Source organism: Papio anubis, chromosome 4, assembly GCF_008728515.1.
Source record: "Papio anubis isolate 15944 chromosome 4, Panubis1.0, whole genome shotgun sequence".
Taxonomy (NCBI): domain Eukaryota; kingdom Metazoa; phylum Chordata; class Mammalia; order Primates; family Cercopithecidae; genus Papio; species Papio anubis.
In genome coordinates, this window is record NC_044979.1 from 113,273,475 (window position 1) to 113,294,471 (window position 20,997).

Sequence of the window (20,997 nt, forward strand, 5' to 3'; positions counted from 1 at the left end):
AGAAAGTTTTCTTTTTATAATTAAGAAATTGCTTTGAGGGGGTGGAGGGGATGGCACAGAAGTCCAGGGTGGAGACTTGGGGTCCCTACATGTGGAGCCCTGCAGTTGGTGTTAAGTGGAAGTCTCAAGTCAGAGAACCCAACCCACAAGTCTTGCTCTGCTTCATCCTGGAGCAGGTGCCATTCTGTAGCGCCCACAGACTCTCCAGTAACCATGACAGCATCCTTTCTTAGACATTACATATATACCACAAGATATGTATCTGCTGGCACTGTCCATCGTTGAAGACATATTTGGAAAATGGCAATCTGCACAGGAAAAGCAGACCAAGGACATCCGTGTCTTTTTTTATTCTCTCTCTCTCTCTTTTAGAACACAGGTTGGCAAACTTTTTTGTACAGGGCCAGGTAGTAAATATTTTAGGCTTTGCAAGGCCCACAGTCCCTGTCTAAATTACTCAGCTCTGCCATTATAGGGTGAAAGTTGCCACAGACAATATGTAAGCTAACAAGTATGACCGTGCTCCAATTAAACTTTATTTATGGACACTGAAATTTGAATTTCATATAATTTTCACATGCTACAAAATGTTACTCTTCTTTTGTTTCTTTTTCCAATCATTTAAAATATAAAATGTCACAACTGCACAAAAACAGGTAGTGGGCCACATTTAGCCCTTGGGCTGTAGTTTGCCTACCCCTGCTTTAGGATACAGACGGTTAGTTCAACTTAATCATTTTTTACTTTACAATGAATTCAGCAGAAACCATACATCGGATTTTGATTTTTGATCTTTTCCTGGGCTAGTGATACACAGCATGATACTTTTGTGAAGCTGGCAGCAGCAGCAAGCCATAGGTCCCAGTCAGCCACGTGATCACAGGGTAAACAAGTGATACCGTGCTCTACAGTAGACTGTATTCAATAAATTACATGAGATATCCAGTACTTTATTATAAAATAGTTTCGTTTTTGTGTTACGTGATTTTGCATACTTGTAGGTTAATGTAAGTGTTCCGAGCACTTTTAAGGTAAGCTAGGCTAAGCTATGATGTTTGGTAGGCTAAATGTATTAAATGCATTTTTAACTTGCCAGTATTGTCAACTTTTGATGGGTTTATCAGGTCGTAATCCATGGTAGGTCGAGGGGCATCTGTATTCGATAAGGACTTCCTTGCAGTTTTGTATTGCTGTTGAGCACATCAGGACTTCCCTGGGCTTGCCTGCCTCACCCACTGGTGTAGAAAGCACGCTGCATGGTCATTAGGAGGAGAGGTATTGACCAGAACTGTGATGGTGCTTATTTCCTTCTAGGGATAGGGTGGTCAGCTACACACTTGGCCGCAGGCTTCCAACAGATCATGTGAGTGGACAGCTGCAATTCCGATTTGAGATCACTTCCTCCATCCACCCAGGTATTTTCAGCATGAACTTCATGTCTTGTCCTAGGCTAGTGTATAAGTGTGGTTCCTTTCTCTAAAATACAATAACCATGGTTCTCTCCAGACATATCCTAGGTTTTGTGGTTCTCTATCTTCTCCATTTGAGGCCCAGAAGCCAGTGATCTATTCTGGAAGCCAGGTTGCTGTCCCCCTGATGGAGAAGCTTCTCTTCATTCTAGTGACCCAAAGGTAGAGGTTAGACAGTGGACTGAAGATTAACAATGAGGCCAACATGGATAGGGAGCTCTGTCTTATTTATCATCCTACTCCCAGCACCCACATAGGTGTTTAATCATCACATACATGAATGAATGAATGAATGAATGAATGAACGTGAAACATCTTTCTACCTAGTAAGTAGATATAGACTAGCCAGTTGCTGAAGTATGTCATGTTGAAGAACTATAATTGTACAGTGAATTTTTATAATATCACAGAAAAACATGAAAAGTATAAATAGGACAGAAAACTCCAGAATCATCCAATATTCCATTTAATGCTAAACAGATTTGAAAATACGAATGATAATATGCCCATAGTTCTACTTTTGCTCTTCTTCTGTAGCCCCCATACATCTCAATATAGATCACACTGAGAACTGTTAGGACCTCCTGGACCATTTACAAGTTGCTGTTAAGTCTAATGAAGCTCTTGAGGACTTAAAGCCTGGAGTTTATCACTACCCACTTGTTAAACTCCAGGTGTACTTTCCTATGCCACTATGCAACTTAGATTGTAAGAAAACACCTTGACTGTTTCGTCTTTTCAAATTCAGTCTATTTCTATATTCTGAGAATACAACTGACTCTTCCTTTGGTGTAGCCATAAGGACAGCTTTACAGCTCACCAGAGGGACTGATTTTCTTTAGTGAATTGCACTAGTGCATTTGAAATGGGGAATTTCACATCTGGCAGGAATCCAGTAGAAGAGCTGCAGGAAGGTAGAGTTAAACACTGGCTACTACCCCTTGAATGGCTGCTTAGGGTGAAGACCTTGTTTTTTTTTTTTTTAAATTGGAATAAACTCTGAATGTTGGGAACCTTCTAGCCTGAGATATTGAATGACTGTGATTGTTCCCATTCTTCATCCAGCCTTTTTCTTCTCTCTGGTTGCGTGAGAATACCACTTACCCCTTATGCCACCCTGCAGGACCTAAGCATAGGAAACATTCTGAGCAAATGCGATTAACTAAATATAATCATCAAGGAGCTATAAATAACACCACTACTACCCTCATCCCTGGAAGTCATTCCATGTGGCAAACACTGTTGAGCACCTACTATGTGCCCAGAACTGGGCTAGTGCTAAGTTTCGGGCATTTTAACCAAAAGATGAATTCCCTTGAAACAGATTTCAGAAATATATCCATGACTGCAAGTTGTTGTTAACATAGCAAGAGCTCAATCTTACAGAATTTTTCACTAGAGCTCTGGCCAGTGAGAAACCCTCATCAATCGACATTCAATATCCTAATGTAGAAATCCCTTAGTGATGGCTTACATGTCCCACAGGGTATCCTAACACCACAATGCTCTCTTCTGGGAGAAATGACATATTTTTCTTCCTACCAGCAGATGATGAGGAGATTTCCCTGAGTACGGAGCCTGAGTCAGCCCCCATTCAGGACAGCCCCATGAACAACCTGATGGAAAGCGGCAGTGGGGAACCTCGATCTGAGGCACCGGAGTCCTCTGAGGGCTGGAAGCCAGAGCAGCTGGGTGAGGGCAGTGTCCTGGATGGTCCAGGGAACCAAAGCATGGAGCTTTCCAGACCAGCTGAGGAAGCAGCAGTCATCACGGAGGCAGGAGACCAGGGCATGGTCTCTGTGGGACCTGAAGGGGCTGGGGACCTCCTGGCCCAGGTGCAAAAGGACATCCAGCCTGCCCCGAGTGCAGAAGAGCTGGCCGAGCAGCTGGACCTGGGTGAGGAGGCGTCAGCACTGCTGCTGGAAGACGGTGAAGCACCAGCCAGCACCGAGGAGGAGCCCTTAGAGGAGGAAGCAACGACACAGAGCCGGGCTGGAAGGGAAGAAGAGAAGGAGCAGGAGGAGGAGGAGGGAGATGTGTCTACCCTGGAGCAGGGAGAGGGCAGGCTGCAGCTGCGGGCCTCGGTGAAGAGAAAAAGCAGGCCCTGCTCCTTGCCTGTGTCTGAGCTGGAGACAGTGATCGCGTCAGCCTGCGGGGACCCCGAGACCCCGCGGACACACTACATCCGCATCCACACCCTGCTGCACAGCATGCCCTCGGCCCAGGGCGGCAGCGCGGCAGAGGAGGAGGACGGCGTGGAGGAGGAGTCCACCCTCAAGGACTCCTCGGAGAAGGATGGGCTCAGCGAGGTGGACACGGTGGCCGCTGACCCGTCTGCCCTGGAAGAGGACAGAGAAGAGCCCGAGGGGGCTACTCCAGGCATGGCGCACCCTGGCCACTCCGGGGGCCACTTCTCCAGCCTGGCCAATGGCGCGGCCCAGGATGGCGACACGCACCCCAGCACCGGCAGCGAGAGCGACTCCAGCCCCAGGCAAGGCGGAGACCACAGTTGCGAGGGCTGTGATGCGTCCTGCTGCAGCCCCTCGTGCTACAGCTCCTCGTGCTACAGCACGTCCTGCTACAGCAGCTCGTGCTACAGCGCCTCCTGCTACAGCCCCTCCTGCTACAACGGCAACAGGTTCGCCAGCCACACGCGCTTCTCCTCCGTAGACAGCGCCAAGATCTCCGAGAGCACGGTCTTCTCCTCGCAAGATGACGAGGAGGAGGAGAACAGCGCGTTCGAGTCTGTGCCCGACTCCATGCAGAGCCCTGAGCTGGACCCGGAGTCCACGAACGGCGCTGGGCCGTGGCAAGACGAGCTGGCCGCCCCTAGCGGGCACGTGGAAAGAACCCCGGAAGGTCTGGAATCCCCCGTGGCAGGTCCAAGCAATCGGAGAGAAGGTTAGACCTCAAACCTGATCAGAGTGAGAATAGGACCGTCAGGGGGACAAAGGTGTCACCAACAGTTTAAAAACAAGAGGGGCGAGGGATCGGTGTCAAACGGGGTTGCTGGGGCAATGTATGCCTGTCTTGTACATATATGTGTGCATGTGTATCTGTGTTTGAGTATAGATGACTGTGAGTAGCTGACACCCCACCATGTCTCAGATACACACCAGGAATTATGACTGGTTGGATGTGAGCGTGCACTTGTATGTGTGCTTCTATGTTTGTTTTAACTAATCACCAGAAGTGGTTAGTGTACATGTTATCCTAGTCTTGACAGCAGCCAGAGCCCCAAGACTAGTATCAAATGATATATGTGGGAAATAATCTATCTACATTAAATGGATAATGTGTAAATATCTGCTGACTTTCAAAGCACATGGAAGATTAGCAATAGATGTTAATATTAGTTGAAGAACAGATTTTACCTCTGTTTTAGAATTCAACTAGCCCATGTACGTACATGTAGATATGTCTAGCCTACATATATTTGTCATTATTTATGTCCACTCAATTCTTGTTATTACTGTTGGTTTTGTTTTGTTGTTGTTGTTGTTGTTGGCGGCTAATGGAAGGGAAAATAACATGATTGTGTATAAATCACTTTGTTTCCAGTAAGAATCGAATCCAAAGGCTGCCACCATTAGTTTTAAAACATATTCTGTGTTTTAACCAAAGATGTTCTTTCTTAGTCATGCCTGTGGAATTATATGTGAAATTAATTTGCATTTCCTTATCCAGGAGTGGGAATTGTCTTCCCGTAAAGTGACAGTGGTATGACTGGGAAAAAAAAAATTGAGAAGTCACCTAATAATATGAAATAATTCAGTTGTTTTAAAAGAGAAAAACATAGCATCTGCTATTTTGCTGTTCTGCTGTTGAAATTAGCCTCCAACAAAAGGTGGGGATATTTTCTCTAGATTGTAAGCTCATCAAGGGCCAGAGTTGCGTTTCTTTATGTTTGAATTCTTAGCACCTAAACAATTGTAGGCTGAGGTGCCTACAAACTTTTTTGAACAGGAGCTAAAGTGAGCATTAAAAAAATAATTTTAAGTATTCAATAATGCCCGCTTCTACATTTCAGAAAAAGAGTGAGAGAAGGTGGCACATGCGAAAATGAGAAACACAAGGAAATTGGTAGAGAAAAAGAAACACAGGCAGAAAGGTCAAACAGACAGCATGGAAAGGCACCCACAAGGAGCGGGATGGAAAATCCCTCTTGTGAGGAGAAGGGAATGGGAAATGCCTTTCTGTCACAAGGATGTTTTGAGGACTTCCTTTATTCTAGGCCAGATGTAATGCACTGGGCACAGGAAAATGGATTGGCATCAGGTGATGTATGGACATTACTCGATAATTACAGCATAATTTAAAAAAATACAACAAAAGGAGATTGGGGGATTCCCACATAAAAGGTACACGTAGGAGCTGGCAGGGATGTTGAGTTACAGAGGTCTGCAAACTTTTTCTATGAAGAGCCAGATAGTAAATATTTTAGACTTTGTGGGTCAAGAGGTAAAAAATTAAGTAACTGTTTTCACTAAAAAGCTTTTAGTACTGAAAAGTGTACTGACACTTTTCTTGGCTCAGAACCATACAACCCTGTTTTAGTGCACAATCTGTTGGCCCCCATGTTGGGAGATAATCTACACATGGTCAATTGAAACTTGGCCCAGTGTAAATTTATATAAAAGCATGTTTTACAAACAAAAAAGTCACATCCTTGCCCTTGAGAGGTGGAACAGTCTAGCAGATGGAAGCGCAGAAAGTGTTTCAGGGCCACAGTGGACATCTCTGCATTGGCATTGGCAGTGTCTAAAGAAATGTCTGAGTTCCTGAACTCTGCAGCGTGTAAACGCAGAAAAGGTTAAGAAGCACCTACATGTTTCTTTATGGCGATCACAAGGGGAAATACAGAGATTCCCAAGGGGTCCCTTGAACTCCTGAAGGCCATGCACATGCTGGCATGTGACTTCTTTCCAGCCAGCCTTCCCCCCTTCAGCAGTGAGTCCCCGAGCTAACAGTGTCTGCATTGTGGGACTGTCCCTCACTTGCCACCAGGCTTCACAACAGCAGGTGCTTCAAGAAAGCAGGGCTTTGACATGACCTGCCTCATATGTGATTGTGTGGGTGACCTCTGCTTCCATAAAAATCCCTATTGCTCTTTCGCCTTGACTTCCAAGATTGCAAATCCCTTTACTGTAGAAACTGCATTAGATGGCTGGGTGTGTTGGCTCATGCCTGTAATCCCAGCACTTTGGGAGGCCGAGGTGAGTGGATCGCCTGAGGTCAGGAGTTCAAGACCAGCCTGGCCAACAGGGTGAAACCCCATCTCTATTAAAAAAAATACGAAAAATTAGTTGGGCATGGTGGCGGGCACCTGTAATCTCAGCTACTTGGGAGGCTGAGGCAGGAAAATCACTGGAACCCAGGAGGCAGAGGTTGCAGTGAGCCGAGATCGCACCATTGCACTCCAGACTGGCCAACAAAAGCAGAATTGTCAAAAAAAAAAAAAAAAAAAGAGAGAGAGAGAGAGAAACTGCATTAGATTAACTCATGTGGATTTGTTGTCTACGTGCCCACATAGATGAGGTGGCAACAATTTATAGAGGAACACTCTTCTAAGTCTGAACTGACAACTATACGGGCTAGTATTCTTTTCATACTTTTTGCTTCATTTCCCTCTATGAATAGCTCCTTTTTATAAGTTCAATTTAAAATAGTTCTTAAAAGACCTTCTGCAGATGAATGGAAAGAGTAATATAATATCATGGTTGTGAGCTCAGGCCCTGGAGTCAGGTCTCTTGGATTTATATACAGTCCTCCCACTTCCTCACCAAGTTACCTAGCTGCTCTGTGCCTCAGTTTCCTCATGTGCAAAATGGGTATAATTATAGGCTCTCCCTCAATGGGTTGTTGGGAAAATTGAATGAGATTATACTACAAAAGCACTCTGCCTCCCACCAAGTGAGGGTTCTTCCAGGCGGAAAAGCAGTGAGGGTAACTGTTTAAATTATGTTGTATAAAGCATCTAAAACAATCCTTTGAATTTGCATTTCCTGTACTTTATAATTCAAGAGACATTTTCACATTATTAGGTATAAATCACTTTGTTTCAAATAATATGTGAGGCAACCTATCTTTCTCTACAATTAGGTCACATTATTTATAAACAGAAGGGAATTTAAAAGGATGTCACTTGCTTTTAGCTGAGGAATAGATCTCCTTCTGGGAGGTTCTGGTGGGTTTCAACACTTGCTTTGTGTTTGAGGCAAGGGTGATGATGTGGAGCCCTGTCCTTGTGCAGAATAGAACTGCTTGCTTCTTCAGTGCCTCCATCCATTCAGTCGGCTGAGATATGTCGGTCACATCATTGCATTTGCTTGGGGTTCACAAGCAGGTGGGATCAGCTCCATTAACCCCAGGCAGTCAACAGTATTGTATTTCCACTAGCTTGGAGGAGTAATTAACCTGATTGGTTGCCTTAATTTCAAGAGGTAAGTCTATTGTTGTTTTTAAAGAAACTAAATTAAAAATGCAGCAGCTGATGACATAACAACTGTACCATGGTTTTGTTTAATTTCGGACACTAACCACATATACAAACAAACATGAGTGTGGTATCCACTTAAACACAGAGCCCATCTTTGAAACAGCAGTCTGTCCACAATGAACTGGGTGCCGGCATGAGAGGAACCTTCATTGTTTTCTATTAGCGTCTCCAAGGACCCAGAGGATTTGAGTAACATGCCAGAATTTGCTCAACAAATGATGTTCTATATTTAATATTTAAAAGGACCCTTTGTTCCTGAATATATCTCTACTTCTGTTTGCCAGTTAGCTCTAGGAATTAAATCACAAAATTAAACCCACCTTTCTTCCTAATTAATTTATTTTTATTTTTGATCAGTTCTATAGAACTAGAGTGAGAAGAAATAATCATCCTTTCCATGTGTGGATATTCTAGGAAATATTCAGCATTTGAGATCCTACAACCATTTGACCACCATTTTCCAGTCTCTCTTCTTTTTGACCCAAGGGATAATGGAACACTTGCTATTTGCATCAGCAGAGGACAGAAGAAGGAAAAGGCCTGACCTTTGCCCTCTGGCCCTTAAAGGCTTTTGCAAGAAAACCAGCACGGTGTGAGGCAGGAGGAACCGTCTGAAAAAGGGCCATCCTTTGTCCTGGGCCCTTCTCACTCTGCAAAGATCAAGAGCACTGGCCTCTGATTATGTGACCCAAGCAGCTGGTGCTGCAGGCCTGCCTTCTGCATGGCTGCTCTACATGCCTGAGGACACCACTTCAGAACATTGTTCAGTTCGTTATAAGTCTGAACTGAGAACAATATAAGCTATGTCTGTCGTAGGTTTCCTTTTAATAATCTGAGGCATGCATCCTGTGGATATGTTTATTTCTAAACTTCTAAACTTTCTCCGTGTCTGTCTTTCTTCCTCCTTCTTTCCCATTTCTGTGTTTTGAGCTTTCCTGTCACCATCTTTCTGCTTTTTATCTACTTCCTTTGTCTCTTGTCTTTTCCTCTTTCCAGAGCACCCTGGCTTGTCTGATTTCTCCTCAAAATAATCTGGACAGTTCTGAGACCCCTCAGCACCTTGGCTCCCCTCCCCTACCCCCCAGCCTCCAGCTTTCCTACTACAGGAATTTACATTACATTCTTGGCTTGCCAGCTCCTTGACCTGTCTTGGAAAGGTAGCATCTAAGAATTCATTCCCCTCAAAAATCTGAAAAACAGCCTTTCGGCAGCCCTGTGATGAAACCTATCCAAGTAAGGAGGTGTCATTTTGCACAAGCCCAAGGAACTTTTATGGAACCTTATAAAACGCTGCATTTCCCTCAAACAGGCCTATTTCCTCCACTGGGCTGCAATCAGGCTCTGCTAATTTTCTCTTGTGTTCCTTTCTGGTGCCACCTCCTGATTCAGGAAATTCAGGTCATTACAGAATCAGACTCAAATCCTACATATTGGACTGTGTGGCACAGATCATTAGTTATGAAGTGTTTGGATTTTCTTCTTTTTTAAAAAAATATTTCCCCCTCTCATGAATGACTGTGAATGTAGCAAACTGACACACACACAAATGGATTTCCCACTCTTTGGGGTTGTTTCTTGTGGTACTTAGTTTTACAGTCATGCTTTTTTGATGATGTTGCCACAGCAGTGAATGAATCTGAATGTATTGACTATCTTGTCCGTAGGTGAATGTCCTATACTCCATAATTCCCAGCCAGTAAGCCAGCTTCCTTCCCTGAGGCCTGAACATCATCACTACCCAACAATCGATGAGCCTCTTCCACCAAGTAAGCTTTAGTTTTTAAAATCTGTGTCTTAACTCTTCCTATCAAGTCTAAGCAGGTCAGTATGAATTTGTGTGTAAACATCTAAAGTCTTTCCCAACTCCGTGCCTTACACTGTTAACAAAAACCAATATGACACCTACTCTAAAAACTGGTGGGGTTTTTTGGGTTTTCAGTTTGTTTTTTTGACTAGTTGTTTCGCCATGTGATCCTGAAGAGAGAACACTGTGTTTTGAGCGCCTCTCAGCTTCTGAAATGGAGAGCGTTTCTTTATCACACTTGACTAGTCTTTGCAAACTGTTCATGACCTTTAAGTCCCAAATTTTACATTTTATATTTAAAATTGCAGTTCAAGATAGAATAATCCTATTGTTCTCCATTGGATCTGTTACATCACAAGCATCTCCATATGTTAAAACAACTTCAACCCATCTGGGCACATGAACTTGTACTTCCCTTGCTGTAACTTGCATCCATAGGTAATAGCTTCACATTTCTTCTGCAGTTCTTAGGGGTTGCCAGGCAAAATATCATCTTTAAGATAGAATTCAATGTCAGTTTCTCCTGGTAACTGTGGTATGTAATTAATAATTAACTAGTCATCTCAACTTGGGAAATTCATTTAATCTCTCAGAGACTTAGTTTTCTCATTTGTAAAATTTTAAAAATAAAATTTAAATGTCTTCATCTGCTAAATGAAAGGTTTGACCTAGATAGTCTCTAGATACCATTCTAGCTTTAACTTCATAATACTCCATTTAATAAATTTATAGGAAGAATTCGGTACCCCAGACATTATGTATTCACTTAGCATCACATATGTTCGTGAATTCTGGAACATCTCTGTTTTGGTTTTGACTTATTTTTCAAGCAAAGATAATATTTAAGATTTGATAGATTTTACAACTACAGAATCTTTCCAGAATGCAAGGAACCAGTGTTTCTTTACATTCTTTTGCCTGTGCTTACATGAAGCAGTTACAGTTTTCAAAAGGACAAGTGCTTATTTCTTAATTCATCTGTTCTTGGTAATGTGCTGTACTTTACCGGAACACCACTCCTCTCCCTATTCAATTGTAATTTATTGGTGAGAAATCAAAGGACATCTTTAATATGTGGACTAACTTAAAGAAACACAATATTTGTTTTTCAAGGGCCAAGCCAAACATCATGTCCTTGAACTTTTGATGCCTGATTTCTTTCTTTCTTTATACACTGATTTATGGACATTCCATAAATGAATAGTAAAATTTTAGCATCACTATAAATACTTCCTAAGTAACACTTAATTGAAAAATATGTATAACATGTTATCTCCAGGAAAGGGACGCTTTCCCCACAACAAATAACCTTTCAATGCATGAATCTCCTTCAAATCTGTGCAGTACAGATAACTAGTTATACATGCAAATGTTATAAATGATTGTATATAAATCCATTGTAAAATAATTACTTTATATAAGCCACTTTCAATAATGAGAACAAATTTCTCCAGATATTTTTCAATTTTCTATCCATATAACAGTGAAAGACCTTAGAAAAACTGGTAATGAATCCTACCAACTGAATATTGTTAAATAATCTCAAATAGTACAAGAATTACCTTATTGCTGATAGTCATTCATTCAACAAATATTTATTGAATGTTTGCCCTGTGCTAGGTACTATTGTGGGTAAGCAAAACAAAGATTCCTGCCCTCATGGAGCTTACAGTCTAGTCTGGAAGACAGATTAGCAAACAATAATTAAAAAGGGACTGGCCTAGCATAGGAGATGCTATGGAAAAGCAAAAATAGACCAGGGTGAGGGATCTCTGAGTTCGTGTGGTGGCGGCTGGTTTGCAATTTTAAAACAAGTGGTGAGAATAGGCTTCATTGAGAAAACAACACCTGAGGGTTAAGGGAGTTATCCCTGCAAGTGTTGGGCAGGAAGAGCTTTGCAGGCACAGGGAATGGCCACTGCCAGTCAGGAGGTGGAAACACCCTGGTGGGTTTAAGGAACAGGAGACCAGTGCGTCTGGAGCAGACTGAGGAAGGGAGAAGGCAGCAGGTGATGTAGTTAGGGAACTAGCAAGGCCCAGATCACGCAGGGCCTTGTAAACCACTTAAGGGCTTTGGCTTTTACTCTGAATGAAAGGAGGACATTGTAGAGTTTTCAACAGAGAAGTGACATTGTCTGCCTCAGATTTTGAAAAGTTTGCCCTGGTTGCTGTGTAGGGAATAAATTGGGAAGAGGAAGGATAGAAGCATGAGATTCAACATAAGATTATGTCTTTATGCAGTAACCCAGGTGACAAACAATAGTGTAGCTTGGGCCAGGGTGGGAGCAGTGGAAGTGGTGAGGTCTGATTCTGGCCATATATTTTAAAGGTAGATTTGACGATAGATTGGATATGTATATGAGAGAAAGATAGGTATCAAAAATGACCTAAGAGTTTCAACCTACAAAGATGAAATTGCCTTCAACTGAGATGGGTAGGAAAGGCTGCAGGCAGAGCAGGTTTTGGTGGGAAGGATCCGATACTTGGTTTTGATCATCTTATATTTGAGATGTCATCCAGGTAGTAATGTCAAGAAGGAAATTGGATGTGTGACTCTGAAGTTCAAGAGAAAGGTCTAGACTATGCAATAATATTGCATTTGTTAAAATTGTTCAAAATGTACAGTTGTATAGATTTTTGTTAATATAATAACTAAATATGATACATGATCAGGTTCTACATTGTTCTTGGACTTTATGGAGAACATATAATTTAGTGTGCAATAGATCCTATAGTCTCAAATGAATTGACCTGACCTGCACTGCTATAACTTGCACCAGCATCATGAAGGTACTGTTTTCAGGTGGTCTTTAGACAAACCCATGGCATCACAGTGCTGAGCCCTTCAAGTCATGCTGATGCCTGAAGTTCCATTTGGAATTTATTTCCTTTGGTTATAAAATATGTGAAAGCAAATTCTTTACAAAGCAATCCAGAAAACATGTACATAATTTCTGATTACACTTAGCTATGATTTTCTGAATATGTATGAGTATATAATAGCACAATACATTCCAGATATTTAATGTATTGACAAAAGAGCCCAGCTGTTGGGTTTACTACACTTTTCCATGAGGAATTGAAACATGTGGTGATAAGTTATCATTATTGCAACTTCATTTTCTAGCTTTTTCCCTTAATTTATAAAACCCAACCTTTCTCTGCAAAGGACCCCTCTCTTTACTGTAGGTTCCTGGAGGGCAGGGTCATGTGTCACTCAGCTCTGTGTCCTCAGGACCTGGCACGGTCTCTAGTTCAGAGTGAGTGCTACATAGTTTGTTCAGTTGAATTAAATTGCACAATGCTCTTCAAAGACTAATGGTCATTTTTTGTTGGAAGACAGTCATGTTGGATTCAAGAAAAATAGTTGTCCTGTTGCTTTTACTAATATTAGTTTGGGATCCATTAAAATTTTTAAGTTTCTAGATCAAGAGTAATTACCTAGTAATTATATGTATATACAATTTCATCCATGAGCTAATTACCATTTACACCTAACACTTGACAGCTGGATTATCATTAGATAATCATTAGATCAATTTTAATCAAAACCTCCTAGCACATATTTATACAATCTGCCTACATCTTTTCTTCAATTTCTCTCATAAGTTACGTTTGGTGTTTGGGGGTACTTTGGTTTTTACTGGGCATTACTTGACAATCCGTCAGGTCAGGCATAAGCCATAATGCCACAAACAGATATACTATGTACATATAAAACAATAAATATGCCAAATATATTTTTTCCCTTAAAAAAATGAGAGTTGCTATGTCATTACCTGAATGATAAGTTTTCAATGGAACTGTTAATATCTGACCTACTCCCAAAAGCTATGGCTTTTCTCACTGAAAAGGCTGGATGGTTTTCCTCCTTTTGCGGACATTTGTGCTTTTTCTTCTTCTTTAGTCTTGTGTATTTTCAGCATAACTTTATCACACTGCTGCTATTTCCACAATGCGACGTGTGGAATCTAAAAGCTTTGCCCATCTCTGTACAGCAGGCATCGCTCTTCTATGTTTCGCTCAAATGTGAACACATTGCTTCCAGCTCTTTTCCACCCACCTCACCCCAACGCAGCCCCTGCCTGTATTATGTAGTGACTCATCCATGCTTCCACCTTTTTGTTTTCTATTTTTGTTTTCCTTTGTTTTTAATTTGGGAAGCAAGGGAACTTTTCTTTATCTCGGGCTCCCTCTACTGTTTGGGATGGTTATTTATCAACAAAAGGGTACTGCCTAGTTACTGGTTTGGTTTGGTGACCAGAGATATTTGACAACTGCGGGTTGAATATACACTGTTAATTAACAACTTATCAAAAGGCTGTTTTGAAACCCTAACAATCATTTCCTTCCATTCACCCACTCAAGAGGAAAGGCAATCGATTAAGTTTGCTAACTATAAGACAGAGGTCATCTAAATTCGCAGATCCAAGATTTTAGAACAGTAGTTAAAACTGGTTTTAATCTGAGGGCCATTCTTCTCTCCACTGAACCCAGACTTAGCAAAGAAAGGGTTCTCCAGCATCACAGTGTCAGCTCTCACTGGAGGGTACTCCAATCTTCCACAGCTGTCGTTTGAGTAGCCAACAAGAGTGACAGTGGGGATGGACATTTCTAAAGAAATAAATTCATTAAACATTAGATTTTCTCTTTAGAAATTATTAGAATTTTGGCCGGGTGTGATGACTCATGCCTGTAATCCCAGCACTTTGGGAGGCTGAGGTAGACCTGAGGTCAGGAGTTCGAGACCAGCCTGGTCAACCATGGCCAACATGGTGAAACCCTGTCTCTACTAAAAAATACAAAAATTAGCCAGACCTGGTGGCTGGCACCTGTAATCCCAGCTACTTGGGAGGCTGAGTCAGGAGAATTGCTCGAACCCAGGAGGTGGAGGTTGCAGTGAGCCAAGATCGCACCACTGCACTCCAGCCTGGGTGACAGAGCAAGACTCTGCTTCAAAAAGAAAAAAAAAAGGAAAGTATTAGAATTTTAACATAGGTCTTGGTCAAGGAACCACAATTACTGTTTAATATGGCCCAGCAGAGAGTCTGAGTTCATTAAACTGTTTTCTGAGCTCCCGAGTTCATGCCAGTGTCCCAGAAGTCGTGGCAGGTGCTGTGGGCAGGGTCTGGCCTGCAGCCATGAACCAATGGTGAGTTCTACCTGCAGAAGACCTGGAAGTTGTATGTGTTTCACATGGGTCAGTGGTTTGTCCTTGATTTTTCTTTTTGCCTTCTTGTTAAACACTAGACTGGGAAGCTCGAATTGACAGCCACGGGCGGGTCTTTTATGTGGACCACGTGAACCGCACAACCACCTGGCAGCGTCCGACGGCAGCAGCCACCCCGGATGGCATGCGGAGATCGGGGTCCATCCAGCAGATGGAGCAACTCAACAGGCGGTTGGTGATCATTATGCAATGAGCTCCCCTAAACCACAGTGAAAGGAGAATGGCAGCTAGAGACACTCCCCTTACACTTTTCTGCCCAGACTGTACGAGGAGACTGGAAAGTAATTAAGTATCTTAAGAAACCTATTCCTAGCAGGTATTTGGAAAGCTAGATTTAGAATTTGGTGGCAAGAGACAAGTTAAGCTTGAGTGTCATTTAAGGATGGGATATCATCTAAACTTCTTAATAGCCTAGGCTCAAAAACAGGAGTTCTTGACCAAGGGCCGGTGTATCCCCCTCTCCTGGGATGTTCACCAAGGATGTCAGTGTTCCTTGAACTTTCCAGGCACTATACCCAAATTATACATAGATACACATTTTTCTGGCTGACTGATCCATACCCATCATACAGTTCTCAAAAGGATACAGACCTCGGTTAAGAACATTCCAAGGACAGGTTCCATAAGAAGACTAAAAGCTGCCTGGAGAATAAACTGTCTCATAAATCACTGTATGCATTCCTACCCTGATCCCATAATTGATATATGCCTATCAATAATAATTCGTGAAAAGCCTTCATCTTAGAAAAAGAAATGTTTAAAAACATTTTTTGAGAATTATTTTTTTTGAGAACTTGTAAAGATATCATTTTGTTTTTAACCTACAAACAAAACCTTAAACAGTATCAGGCTTAAACAGTGGTCCATTCATGTCAGAGATGACGCAGTAAGCTAGTATAGAGCATTGTCTCTGACATCTTGCTCTTTAAGACCGGAGTGGCAGCTTCAGGATACTTTTGATTACCAGGAATTGCAAACTGAGGCTTCCTTCAGTTGAAATTGCACCCACATGCTGTCTTGCTTTCATGTCAAGTATGAAGGTGAAGGAAAAGTTGAGAAAGACTAAAAAGAATGAAGAATTGGGTTTGTGGAACACACCCACTGATAGCAAATGCCTTTGAGATTTAACTGTTATCTGCCAGAAAAAAAGGAGAAGAAACAATTTAGTCCTATTAAAAACACATGGGGCCGGGCACGGTGTCTCACGCCTGTAATCCCAGCACTTTGGGAGGCCGAGGCGGGTGGATCATTTGAAGTCAGGAGTTTGAGACCAGCCTGGCCAACATGGTAAAACCCTGTCTCTACTAAGAATAGAAAAAAATTAGCCAGGCGTGGTGGCAGGCACCTATAATCTCAGCTACTCAGGAGTCTGAGGCAGGAGAATCGCTTGAACCTGAGAGGCGAAAGTTGCAGTGAGCTGAGATCGCACCATTGCACTCCAGCCTGGGAGACAGAGTAAGACTCCATCTCAAAAAAACAAACAAGCAAAAAACATGGAAACAAAAAAAAAAAGAAAATGAACTTCTGGTTACTGTTGTACACAGAGGAGCATACTTTAGGTGAAAATCACCAGAACATTTTTTCATTGCCTGAATGTTTGGAAGACATTTGCTTTTCACCTTTCCCCATCAGCAGCTGAGTGTTGAAGTCATTAACAAAAACCATAAAAGACTTGCATTGGCAGCACACTTTACAGTCATTCCCACTCCAACAAAGCATGTTACAGAGAGGAAGTCCTGATAACCCAGTTTTACAAGGCATGAATGGACCAAAATCCATGAGAGAGTCCTTTCATGGTGATTGCAATAAGATTCGTGTAACTAAAAATGTAGAAGACAAAGTAAGCTCATCTTAGATAGAGACCCTGTTGTGATTCCGTAGGCAGAAGTTAGCCCCTAGGTCTCTCTTGCCAAAACTGATAAGCTCCAATTGTTTAGCAGAGAAATAGGGGAAGGCATCGTCAGGCTGTATTCATAAGAGGTGCTGTTTTGAACACTAACCAAAGCAAGACAATGAATCTGAAGCAGAAGGAAGCACCTTGACCTATGGCATAAACATCCATGGAAGTTTATCGGGGTGATCAGCTTGCATAATATAAAAATTAGGCCAAATCCATCCTGAACCAGGTCTCCAAATAAGTTTTATAGCCTTTGATATGAATTCCTGTGCCCTCCAGTGGAGATGAACATGCTGGGAGAGGCAGCTGGACTTTGCCGAATAGGAAGTTGCATTTGCTACATCCATCTGGTCAGATAAAAAGAAAAGGAATTTAGCACTTTGAGAAGGTACTTATTTCTTGTGAAAAAGTGTACCTAGGGAAGATCAGATAACCTTCAAATAAGTATCCAGGCTTTTCCATACTTATCTTAACCTATTGCTTTGAAGCATTTAAGATTTTCTGTATTTGGCATGATAACAGGCAGCCCCAGAAAGTACACTTCCAATCTTCTATCCATCTCACATGCGACCACACACACCAGGGTCATTATTTTGATAACCCACAGTTATCCGGAGAAATTTACAATGATTACTGGCTCACAGTCATGTGAAAGTATTACTCAGTGTTGAAAGGAGTTTCCCTTGAGCCTAACCAGATGACTGTGAAAATCAGATGTGTTTGTGCAAGGAGACATAACACTAGGAAGTGCAGAGTACACAGTAGCAATCAATGTGGAAGCTTGTGTGGTAGGTCGCAGTGACCATGTTCCAACTCAGCCATTCCCCAGATGCGGCACACTCTTCCAGGCCTTTATGGCTTGGCCACATGGTCCCACTGCAGGAAAATGCCTCATGCCTGCCTCCCACCTGAAACACAGCTTGTCCTACAGACCTGACTCAATGTCATGTGCCCCAGGATGCCATCCCAGAATCCTCCACACAGAGCCAGTGACTTCCTCCCCTGTAGCCTCCAGAATGTGCCTGCCTCTGTTGCCACTTCTTACCTTTTTGCCTTATTCTTCCTTCTACCCTTCTCTGCTCCCAGCACCTAGTGTGGTGCCAGAAGGTTAATAGGACTCAGTACAAGATCGTTTTCTGGGTTAATTCTCATGCTTTCAGAATATCCAGAATTAATTCTACTTTCACAAATATTTACTGAAAAGCAGAAAATATAAATATATATTCTTATTTTAAATAATCAACTAAAGTTTGATTTTTTAAATTATTTGTATAAAATTATGATAATTTAAGGGAAATCGAAGTTTTAAATAGAAAAAAGTGATCTATACTTTAGCTACCCCAAGGATGATTTAGCTTTTTTTTTTTTTTTGAGACAGAGTCTCACTCTGTCGCCCAGGCTGGATTGCAGTGGCATGATCTCAGCTCACTGCAACTTCCGCCTCCCGGGTTCAAGCCATTCTCCTGCCTCAGCCTCCCGAGTAGCTGGGATTACAGGCATCCACCACCGCACTCAGCTGATTTTTGCATTTTTAGTAGAGAGAAGGTCTCACCATGTTGGCCAGGCTGGTCTCGAACCCCTGGCCTCAGGTGATCCTCCTGCCTTGGCCTCCCAAAGTGCTGGAATTGCAGACATGAGCCACTGTGCCCAGCCAATTTAGCTTTTTAAAAACGTGTCCATCTTCAATTTCCATATGCATGCACAATTCTTACATGATTATGATGGTGATATGTAGTTAGTTTCATATTCTTTTTTCACTTACTACACTGTAAGCATTTAATATTGCCGCATAGTCTTCAGATTAACATGTAATTACTTGTATAGTATTCCACTGAATGGCTGAAGTTTAGTTAACCTAATTTCATACTGTTGAATGTTTTGCTTATTGCTTTTGTCACTGTTTCTTGTCGCAAGGGCCTGCTAAATATTAAGACTGCCTTATAGTGGAGGGTTTCCTTAGGGTTCTATTCCCAAAAGATTAGGCCAAGGGAGATAAATGTGGATTTGGCATTTGGTATCAATGCCTAACTGCTTTCTACATTAGACATTGTGGTTCTAGGGATTTACTCTGCCAACAACTACAGCTTCACTTCCATCTTATCTTTTGGTTTGTTTTTGTTGCTATAAGAGGTGATCCTGGTATTTTGATGCCACTTAGATTTCGCTTGGTTTTGGAGGGCTTTTTTTTTTTTTCTTGTTTGGGTTTGTATGTGTGTGTGTGTGTCCATTTACAAATTATGTATGTCAGCTGACTTTTTAGCTAATTTTCATTAGCCCTCTATCTATTATAAATATTTAACCTTTTGCTACAAAAAAAATGGAGGAGGATATTGATGGATAATTCCTAATGAAATAGAAGAGAGCTGCTGCCTCTCTCTCCTGTTTAAAGCTGGGGAACCTCTGAGGCTGCAGTCCTGCCCTGAGAGACTGAGACCCTCCTCAAGCCACTGCATGCCCTGCTTCCCCAGACTGCCTCTGTGCTTCGGCAGAGGTCAGACATGGGGCCAAATGCAGGATTTGAGGCTGTTGACTCAGTAAGGCCTGCGATAACCAAGGTCCAGCTGAGGACATGTGAAGTAGGTTGTGACACTGCTGACATTATCCTCATCAAATAAGATCATATTTACTCATAATGCTCTGCTGTGGTTACTGCACATTGGAAAGGAAGGGAAGGTTACTGACATTTTTCTAAGCCCTATTCCAGGCATCTGTTGCTGAGTAAAACTACACCAAACGTAGTGGCATAAAACAACCACAAGCATTTCTTCTTACCATTATTTCTCATGGTTCTGTTTTGACTGAGCCCAGCTAGACAGTTCTCTCCCGGGATATCTCCTGGTTGCAGTCAGAGGGTGGCCAGGGCTGGAGACTCACATATTAGGAGCTTGATGCTGGCTGTCGGCTGGGCCTCTCAGCCAGGACACCTGCACAGAGACTTTCCATGAGGCCCAGGCTGCCTCAGAGCATGGCTGCTAAGTTCCATCACGAGCTGCTACAAACTCTATTAGTCAAGGTAGTTGAAGGAGACATGGATTCTGTCTTTTAAAAGGAGAGATACAGTTCTGGAAGAGTATGTGGGTCTAAAAATATCGTTGTGCCATTTTGAGAAATGCGGCCTGCCATAAGGCATTTAGGGAATCCTCCCGGTAGCAGCTGCCTTAGTCTTTGGCAGGCCCCGTTCCCCGCCTTGGTCAAGGTCACACACTTGGGCAGCTTCTTGTTGGCACCCCCTGCTTTCCTGCCACAGCTATATTCCCTGAGTCCCCAGCAGGGAGAAGATCACAGAGGGCCATCGTTCACCATCCATCACTCTTCACAACCTCCCACCACAGATGTACGGGGTGGTGAATTACCACAAATATTTCTGTCTGTAGATACACCACCGCTCAGCTCATCGCCCCCTTCCACATTTTGTTCTAAGAGGCCTGCTCAGGAAATGCCTTGCAGTAACCACTCCAGGCAAAGGTGGCTTCTGAACGGTGTCAGAAGTGAGTGGGAGTCTCCCCAGATAAAACAACAGTGAAAGAAAGCCCTTAGACCAGTAGTTCTCAAACCTAGATATAAATAATACTTCCTAAAGAACTCGTTAGAAATGCAGATTTTTATTTTGCTTCAATTTCTGTAATTTTAACAATCACTCAGATGATGCTCTTGCAAATGGCCTGGAGACTACAGTGAGAAAGCTTTCCTCTGTAAGATCAAGGAAAGGGCGGGGCACTGGTCTGCAGAAATCCTGCCATAATGGAGCCTCGTCTGTGCAGCGAGCATCCCCGCGCGTTCCCACCTGGGATTGCACTTGGAGACTGGCTATTCCCTGCTACCCTGTCTCTCATCCTCCTCCTCCTCTTCACACCCTCATTGCTTTCCCGGAGACAGAAAGTCTCCAGCCTAGGCTGTTGCAGGAGTCCCCAGCTGCTCTCCGCAGCTCCAGGCTCCTCTCCTGCAATGCATTCTCCACTCCGACACTGGGTAATCACTCTCCGTGTACATCTGGCCCTGCCTGGTTTTTTTTGTTTTTTTTTTTTTAGCAGCCACCCATCACCAAGAGCAATGGTTCATTCTCAAGATTGATCTCTAGGCCAGCAGCATCAGGATCACC

At 42.7% G+C, this 20,997-nt stretch overlaps 1 protein-coding gene across 11 annotated transcripts in view; it reads left to right on the forward strand.

Moving 5' to 3' along the window:
• HECW1 (HECT, C2 and WW domain containing E3 ubiquitin protein ligase 1) overlaps positions 1-20,997 on the forward strand; it is a 456,185-nt gene that overhangs the window by 332,239 nt on the left and 102,949 nt on the right. For 5 of the 11 annotated variants that reach the window (XM_021935841.2, XM_021935844.2, XM_021935843.2 and 2 more), the window contains 4 exons: positions 1,315-1,415; positions 3,015-4,370; positions 9,633-9,734; positions 15,022-15,172. In XM_021935841.2, coding sequence (XP_021791533.1) covers positions 1,315-1,415; positions 3,015-4,370; positions 9,633-9,734; positions 15,022-15,172 — 1,710 coding nt within the window. The remainder of the gene's footprint in view (positions 1-1,314; positions 1,416-3,014; positions 4,371-9,632; positions 9,735-15,021; positions 15,173-20,997) is intronic. The other 6 variants (XM_021935842.2, XM_021935846.2, XM_021935850.2 and 3 more) reach the window with 4 other exon arrangements.